At 37.2% G+C, this 9,279-nt stretch overlaps 1 protein-coding gene across 1 annotated transcript in view; it reads right to left on the reverse strand.

The window, feature by feature from the left end:
• Positions 1-9,279, reverse strand: part of LOC107674894 (stress-induced-phosphoprotein 1-like) — a 25,623-nt gene that overhangs the window by 4,151 nt on the left and 12,193 nt on the right. Inside the window, exons 5-11 of the mRNA XM_016469037.1 lie at positions 6,078-6,243; positions 5,338-5,464; positions 2,005-2,107; positions 1,791-1,911; positions 1,379-1,475; positions 1,144-1,268; positions 164-172 (exon numbers count right to left, since the gene is read on the reverse strand). Coding sequence (XP_016324523.1) covers positions 164-172; positions 1,144-1,268; positions 1,379-1,475; positions 1,791-1,911; positions 2,005-2,107; positions 5,338-5,464; positions 6,078-6,243 — 748 coding nt within the window. The remainder of the gene's footprint in view (positions 1-163; positions 173-1,143; positions 1,269-1,378; positions 1,476-1,790; positions 1,912-2,004; positions 2,108-5,337; positions 5,465-6,077; positions 6,244-9,279) is intronic.

Genomic DNA, 9,279 nt, shown 5'->3' on the forward strand with positions numbered 1-9,279 from the left:
TTATCCATGGTATTCATTACATAGTAGTGTTATTTAATTGACCACCTGTGTCTTTCTTGTGTTAATACAGCAAGTAGCTCTACAAGTCACAAGCCAATGTGTCACGAATCCTTCGGATTAGTTCGCTGACAAACTCTCTCCAATATACATACTTTTTATTTACTTGACAATCCTCCTAGATTTACAGTACAGGAAAAATCAGGTAACACTTTAGATTAGAGAACACTATTCACTATTAAAGGGTTAGTTCACCCAAAACTGAAAATTCTGTCATTAATTACTTACCCTCATGTTGTTCCGAACCCGCAAGACCTCCGTTCATCTTCAGAACACAAATTAAGATATTTTTGATGCATTTTGACAGCTCTCTGACCCTCCCACAGACAGCAAGGGTCCTTACACGATCACGGTCCAGAAACGTAGCAAGGAGATCGGTAAAATAATCCATGTGACATCAGGGGTTCAACCGTAATTTTACGAAGCTACGAGAATACTTTTTGTTACGTAGCTTCGTAACATTACGGTTGAACCCTTGATGTCACATGGATTATTTTACCGTTCTCCTTGCTACGTTTCTGGACTTTGATCGTGTAAGGACCCTTGCTGTCTATGGGAGGGTCAGATAGCTCTCAGATTCCATCAAAACGATCTTAATTTGTGTTCCGAAGATGAACGGAGGTCTTATGGGTTTGGAACGACAAGAGAGTAATTAATTAATGACAGAATTTTCATTTTTGGGTGAACTATCCCTTTAACTAGCTGCTTATTAGCATGCATATTACTAGCATATTGGCTGTTTATTAGTACTTATAAAGCACATATGAATGCCTTAGTCTGAACGACCTTCTAACCCAACCCAATACCTAATCAGAACTACTACAAACAACTACCTTACTTATTATCAATAAGCAGCAAATTAGGAGTTTATCGAGAGAAAAGTCTTAGTAAATTGTGAATGTGTTCCCTAATGTAAAGTGTTACCTAAAATTCCATAGCTGGTGCCCCGAGGAAAAAGGATGGAGTCATCCGATACTTTCATACTCACCTTAAATAACATGTGACAAAAACTCACAACATGAACATGATCTAGCCCACTATAAGTGCTTCAAACAATCTCTGTGTGTTTTGTATGCATGATTGTACCTTGAGGGCCAGCTGGAATTCCAGTAGCTTGGTGTAGCAGGCAGCTCGGTTGCTGAAGAGTTTTGCATCATAAGGGTTTCTCTTGATAGCCTCTGAGTAATGTTTCATGGCCAAAGGATAGTCACCTACATATCACACAGCAACAGAACAAATGAAATTGCAATCTAAATTATTTCAAAATAAATCTTATTAAATCGGAACGTTACAGCAGTGTTGATTTGGTTCATATACACACCCTTCTGGAAGGCATCGTTGCCCTTGTTTTTTTCTTCCAGTGCCAAATCTGGATTGATGTAGGCATGCTTCTCCTGTTCCTTTAAAATCTTTTCCGCCTATAAAGAGCAGGAAGAAATAGCTTCCCATCAACAAAAGTTTTGAGTATAGATATTTTACTTCTGAGTTTGAAGTCTCATTTCACACTACTTGATGCTAAAATTAGTTTTTTTTTGTTTTTTTTGTATAATGGAACAGTATTTTTCTAAAAAAAAAAAAATCCTCATGACAATTTTTTAAAAGCAAAATAAACATCTTAATTCATTACTTTCATTTTCAGGTGAAATATGACCAGGACACCACAGTCTAACAGAAAAAAAGAGAGATATACTAGGGGATATTGGTGTGAATCTTTCACCAAAAATCTCAATGACCTGCTGGCATTTCTTGAGGACTTCAGGTGTGCGATGCTCTGTCAGACTCTTATTAAAAAACTGGACTGCCTCTTTGTACTTCTCCTGCTTATAATAGGAGTTACCAATCCTGGCGTATGCCCTGCAACCAAACAGAGACAAATAAATCATTATAGAGGTACCATAAATACATTAACTTTTACTTTTCAGTTTTGTTCTGGTACAGAAAATTTACTTGGCAATCTGTCTGTAATCCTCCCGGTTCTCTCTGCCCACCTCAATGGCTTTCTCACAAAGCTCTCTGCACTTATCAAACTCCCCCTTTTCAAAATGCACAGCTGAGAGAGAAAACAGACACACTTAATTAGAAGTATTCACTTGTAGTAGTTGTGGGGTTGTGAGAGTAGTTAAGGTAGTTTTACCCTACATAAGACTTTATTAAAACTCCTCACCAAACCTTTTATCTTCACACTTGAACAAAAGCTAAGTGGAAGGGCAAAGGCTAACAAACACCATAAGGGGGCGTACACAAGATTATTTTGCTGCTATGCATCTCACTGTTGTTAAATAAGTGGTTAAATGGTTGTTCACACGGAATGTGTATTTGCATTCCTTTCCATTGCATTGCTATTCATTGAAATGAAGCTGGGATTAAATAAAATATGAATATTAGATGAAAAACAAAATTTAAAATGTAAAAACTTTGCAACTGAAATGGAATTAAATTGAAGCACTAAAATTACTAACTGGAAATTAAATCTAAATAGTAATACATTAATTTATTCAACTTTATTTCCAGCCTCAAGTTCCATTGGCAAAACTCCACAAAACAGTACAATACACATTAAAACAGTTATACCAATGTTTTCTCATAAGTGACTGATCACACCACAGTAAGCCTAGGATATGACAGCAACATTATAATAGCATTCTGTGAATCATCCAAAGTGCAGTCAATCAAAAAAAAAAAAAAACTAATTTATTGCACAATTTTCTAAAATGAATCGTAATTAATCCCACCTAACATTCAAGTTTTTAAATATACATTTATATTGCAATAATTTCACATTTAATCTTCAAATTAATGTAGAAACAACATAAAGACAGTATATCTTTAACATTTGTTTAATGGCATCTTTTTAATGACTGAAGGCGAGTATCACTGGCTACGTTTACACACAACCAAATAATCCATTTGTAATCGGATTGATGGCTTAATCGGACTGAAAAGCCTTAATGTAAACACCTTAATCGATCCAAAAGAAATTTCAACCGGATTTAAAAGGGGTGGTTTATTCCTTTTCTAATACGATTGAGAGCGCATGTAAATGCTTGATCGGATTGAAAACCGAAACTGAAATGACTGCGCACGTGCAATGGCGCAGAAATAGCGTAATGACATATGACGCATGGAATGAGCAGTTCTTCCTTTTGAATAAAGCATTGTATAAATGCGTGTCCTGTCATTATAAAACTCTCCTTTCACTTGGCAACTATGAAGTGGAGCAGGACAACATCCCACCAGTCCTTGTTTCGGATTCTCATCCACAGACGACTAGTTTTGGATGCGGGGAAGGGCATTTTTTACTGCGTAATAAATATAAGCAGAATGACACAGCAGTTTATATACTCATTTTCACCAAGTTATGGCCAGAAATGGATAAATATTAATTCTGCTGTTTAAAACAAATAAAGAAACAGTGTAGGAGAATGGTTATTATGCGCAAACAGCAGGAAACTTTCTATATGCTTGCAGTGTGCGCATGTAAAAAAAAATCAATTGATTTGAAGCTTGTGACATGAACTCTAAATAAAGTGATCGGGTTGCTTTGAATGTTTATGTAAACATTACATTCAGATTCATCAATCTGAATTAATTCAATCCAATTGAAACAAAAGTTGTGCATGTAAACATTGCCACTGATACCAATACTACTGATGTCTCTAGGAAATTGTTCTTTTTCTCCTAATATTTATCCACTGACTATATGTAATGTTGACTATACTAACATTACAGTATGATTGAGATCTATCAATTTTAACATTTATTAGACCTTAAAAAAAAAAAACAATCTTCACATAAACCCATTATAATAAATGTCATATGTGATGCGATCTGGGAAAACCCGTCGGATGTTGCGCTGGGACGTTTTCAGGAAATTCGAAAAAATAGGTTGAAATGTCAATTTTTTGTCAAAATTAGGTTTCCATTAAATTATTATTCTTTAAAGGGATCATATGATGAGATTTCAAGTTTTCCTTTCTCTTTGGAGTGTTACAAGCTGTTCGTGAATAGATAAGATCCCTGAAGTTGCAAAGACTAAAGTCTCAAAACCAAAGAGATGTTTTGTTACTAGTTTAAGTATTTGCTATAGACTATTCAAATGCGGAGCTTTGCGCATCGTGTGTGTGTGTGTGCGCGCGCGTGTGTGTGCGTGAGAGAGAGAGAGACAGCGTCACATCACAGTAGAGTGCGCTGTGGAGGTCCGAGGTGCTTTCTCTTAACACCACAAAAACAGTTAACCTATCAAAATAAACCACGTAACATATATAATAAAGGTGTATCAATGCACATTTCCCACTGTGTAAACTACGGCACGCAAAGTTTTTTTAATTTATTTTTTGATATCGTGAGATGGCGGAGCGCAAGAAAACAACACAGTCTGAAGTAGCTGCTTACTTAAACGAACTTGCTCGTCTCAATCTGCTCAATCTTGGTGATGTCAGTGCCCTAAACAATGTTATAATGGACTACTTCACATCCAGAGATGAAGGATCGGATGATGAAGTTACTAAAGAGGTGGAGTCCGATTACAGTCTGTTATATGCACAGGTGCGCGAACAGTTGCGCTGTGCTCGCTTTTCTAAATGTAAACTACAAGGTACACTATTTGTGCTATCTAAACATACAAGGGGTGATCAAAAGTTCAGAGACTATGCCCATGATAAACAACGGAAAACTGTCCTCTTCAGGGTAACATTAGGCTGTTTGTGTAATGATGAAGTATAGTGCTCCTGACAGACAGATCTCGCAAAACCCGTGAAGTGAATCAGTCTCAATTTAAACACGTTTTTCTCAACATTCCATTTCTGAAAATCATAGCTATCAGCCAACTTCAGACAGCCATAACTTTTGTTACGTTCAAGCTATGGACAAAATAAAAACAGTTTAAACCCAGCTTTCATATGGTATCAAAACCTAAAAAAGGTAAAATTTCACCATGTGGTGGGTTTTCCTAGATCGCATCACATATTTACCCGTGCCCTTCAGCAAGTAGGAAATATACAGAAATTGAATAATTGAAACTGAAGTTGTCAAAAATAACTTAATATAGATTAATCCTTAAAGCTACAAAGATATTGATGACCTCTTTTTTCTTTTGTTCTTTGATTAACAGATATCACAGCAGCTGGGCTATTAGGTTATTTGGCTGCTACTACTTTAAGAGCTGCCATTGCTGAACCGATGCGGATCCGACACGCATGCTCGTTTCATTCGCACTTTAGTATGAAATGATACAGGCTACAGCATGTGCTGCCGTAGTGTGCAATTGAAGAGCATGCTTACCTGCTTGGTTTGACAGATAGGTCATGTTGGTGGGATCGTGCTTTAGAGCTTCTTCATAGTGCTTCAGTGCAGTAGCAAAATCTTTCTTCTTATATGCTGCATTTCCCAGTTCCTTCTCCTTCAAGGCCTAGAAAAATTATCAAAATTAGGACAGACAGCATTGCTAACTTGGCATTGCAGCATATTCAACATAAATCTAAAATGCAGTCAACTAAACACAGACAATTCAAACAACTCAGTTTAAATTGTCTGTTGTATATAGGGATGTGTCGGAGCGCATGACCACTGTATCGCCAGTGTGTTATTCTAAGCATGTGAAGGATGCTGTTTTACATGGATACTGGGACACGAAAGCCTTTAAGTTCAAAGACTTGTTTACATAATAAATACTAGTTTAGCAACCAAATGTTTGGCTACACCTTGAATATTTAAACATTTGGATTTGTGCCGAAAGAGTTATGGGAGTCCAACGCCGGTTTCAGTTTCACTTTAAACAAATTTGGTTTAGCCTTTATAAACTCATATGTTGTTTATAATTAATGGCACTATAATATCTATGAACGTTTTATTTACTGATAATTTACGTTATCTGAATGTAACAACATGCATCACACAACTTATTTTTTTCTTGTAACAAAGCAACTTTGACCCAAAGTGACTCAAACAGGTGTGACTTGTATGGAAAATAGGGTACATGTAGAGAAGAGCTACACCAAACCAAATTTGCTTTGACAGAGTACCATTCTCTTGTTCTCTGGCAAGTCTTCCTCTTTGGGAGGAGGTGGAGCTGACTCTTTGGGTTTAGGGGGTGGGGGTGGAGTCGGTTCTTCCTCTTCATCCATGCCAGCTAGATCCAGCCCCAGCAGCACTGAGAGAGTGGTCATCACACGAGGGTCCTGCAGTTTTCTACAGATCCCCCCAAAAAAAGCAGATTACTTAGGGCTGCACAATTAATTTAAAATTCAATCACAATCGCAGCTTTAGCCTAATCGCATGCGCATCTTGTCAGGGAAGCACGGTTCTGTGATCAGTAGTAAATCTTCATCGGAAGGCCAGAGGGCGCTCTCGCGCTGAAGCTCTTTTAAACATAAATTACTTCATATTTCATTTTCAAATATGAAAAAACAAAACAAAAAAAAAAAACAGAATAAATCCAGGAAATCCCTATAATGGTTGCTGAATAAACAGAAGATTTAACCGCTTTCATTGATTCAACGTGACTAATAAACACACGACTACGACAATATATGGTTTATCTGCGTTCTTATTATAATTTTTAGAGATGCACCGATTGACCGGCCAGTGATCGGAATCGGCATATTTTTCGCCGGGTGACCGGCCGGGTCAGTCTCACGTCTTGCCGATTCAGAGCCGATCCTTTTATTGCCAGCAGTGCCGGCAATGACGTCACAGCCACGTACACGCTCACAGTCGCGTGTAAACATGCCTTTTCATTTGAGAATGATTCTAATTTTAATTACATTCAGTGTAAACGGTGACTGATAATGTATTTATGTCATGCCAGATGAGGCTTGCACAGCCTGAGTGAGTGTGTGAGAGAGACAGCTCACACAAAATAACTCACAGAAATGTATAGATGCATACAGCGGTAAAAAAAAGAAAAGAAAAAAGATATTTACAAAATATGATTTCAGTAAGCAACATTATGTTTCCCCGAATATCAACACGACTGCGATATGACACTGATTTTATACAATAGTATTTCAATAAACAAGTTAAAATTAAGTGACTTTTTTTGATAAAAAAATTTTTGCTGACGAAAATAGTTCCGATCAAAGCCACAGCAGAACTGTTTTGTGTCTCCGAGCAACACACAGCGGTGTTTCGTTACTGAATGAATCCACGTTTTTGAACGAATCGAGTGAGTCAATAATTCAGTGGCCCATTCATAAGGACAGTCACTTGCCTTGTTCCTGAATGAATCAGCCGTTTTAATGAATCGGTTGAATGAATGAATAAATGACTCACTTATTAAAACAGACATTTGCCGCCACCTACTGGTGGTCATATTTAAAAGTATCATTGCATTTTTTCAACATTTATTTGTATGTTTAAAAAATATGTAAAACATTAATCTTATAAAATTATTCATGCATTTGAAATTTTGCAGAGTAAATTAATTTATGGCACCTCAGCTTCATCAAACTGTCTGTGTAAATGCATCTAATGCCACTTCAGATGCAGCTTCGGTTTCCTCAGCAGTGGAAAGCTAGAGGTTTGTTAATACTAATTTAATTTGAATGGTAACAACTCTACATTTTCTTATTATTCTAACTGAATTAATTGAAACAAAGTAAGAATTTGATGTGAAAGATGATGCATTTAATTAGGTTAGGGGAAAAAAATGACCATTTATAAACATAGTGGGAAATTACATCTGTTTTGTTACATACAGCTCAACTCATTTTAAGCTAACTATTTCTTCCTCTTTCCAGTCACAGAGCACTTTATTTTGAGAGTTGTTTAAGTGAGAGAAAATCTGTAACTTAGTCCAGATTGGGGAAATTGTAATGTTTAATCATTTATTTTATTATGTAAATAATTTTTGCATTGAAATTTGCATAGATTTTTGTTTGTATATGCTGTCAATTATAGTTCTTAGAAAAAAAATCGGAATCGGCAAAAATCGGTATTGGCAGGTCACACTAGAGGTCTGCACGGGCTTTAAAGTGAAGCCCGAACCCGGCCCGTACCCGAGATCGTCTGACCTGACCCGACCCGACCCGAGCAGCACAGTTAAATTTAGAGCCCGAACCCGACCCGAAATCTTTTTTTATTTTCCTCACAACGAATAGCCAATTTAAAAAAATGCTGTATTCACGATTGCAAATACATGTAAAGAAACAGAATCATTAAGGCTCGGCCAGTTCACAAGGCAAAAGAAAAAACACTTACCAGTTATGAAAGTTTATGAACATCAGGTGTAGCGGTCACAAATTCTGCCGAGTTTCTGAATGGTTGTATAGCCTACGACAATACGATAATTCTTCCATCGTGCAAATTATGGTCATTTTCGTCAGTTAAGGCTCATTAGCATTCGGCCTGCTTTAAATCAGACACAGAGATGCAGTGCGGTAAGATCGCATTTATTTGAATTAATTAATTATATAATTTATTTGAATTAAGTGGTTCTTCTCTCAGCCATAGCCCCTTCACACCATTTGGCTCCTGAGAGAAACTGAAAAATATTCATGTTTTTAACATTGATCTGTAAAAAGGTGTCAGTCCTGTCAGGTCTAATTTTTCAGTGTCCATTAGAAACAAGTGGCGGTCTAATCCCATCTTGCCTGCTCTCTTCAAAAGGGTACAGGCTACTCCAGCCCAGCTTACATCTTCCCCATATAGGAGTCTCTGAGCCGCCTGGAGTCTAAAAGCTCTGACTCTGGATTTAAACCCGAGATCGTCTGACCTGACCCGACCCGACCCGAGCAGCACAGTTAAATTTAGAGCCCGAACCCGACCCGAAATCTTTTTTTATTTTCCTCACAACGAATAGCCAATTTAAAAAAATGCTGTATTCACGATTGCAAATACATGTAAAGAAACAGAATCATTAAGGCTCGGCCAGTTCACAAGGCAAAAGAAAAAACACTTACCAGTTATGAAAGTTTATGAACATCAGGTGTAGCGGTCACAAATTCTGCCGAGTTTCTGAATGGTTGTATAGCCTACGACAATACGATAATTCTTCCATCGTGCAAATTATGGTCATTTTCGTCAGTTAAGGCTCATTAGCATTCGGCCTGCTTTAAATCAGACACAGAGATGCAGTGCGGTAAGATCGCATTTATTTGAATTAATTAATTATATAATTTATTTGAATTAGCACACGCACGCGAGAGAGAGAGAGAGAGAGAGAGAGAGAGAGAGATGAAAGTTGCGTGTGTGAACCTGCGTCTGCGCGCCTCTCTCTACAAGCAA

Source organism: Sinocyclocheilus anshuiensis, unplaced genomic scaffold (genome assembly GCF_001515605.1).
Source record: "Sinocyclocheilus anshuiensis isolate Anshui unplaced genomic scaffold, SAMN03320099.WGS_v1.1 scaffold1652, whole genome shotgun sequence".
NCBI classification, from domain to species: Eukaryota; Metazoa; Chordata; class Actinopteri; order Cypriniformes; family Cyprinidae; genus Sinocyclocheilus; species Sinocyclocheilus anshuiensis.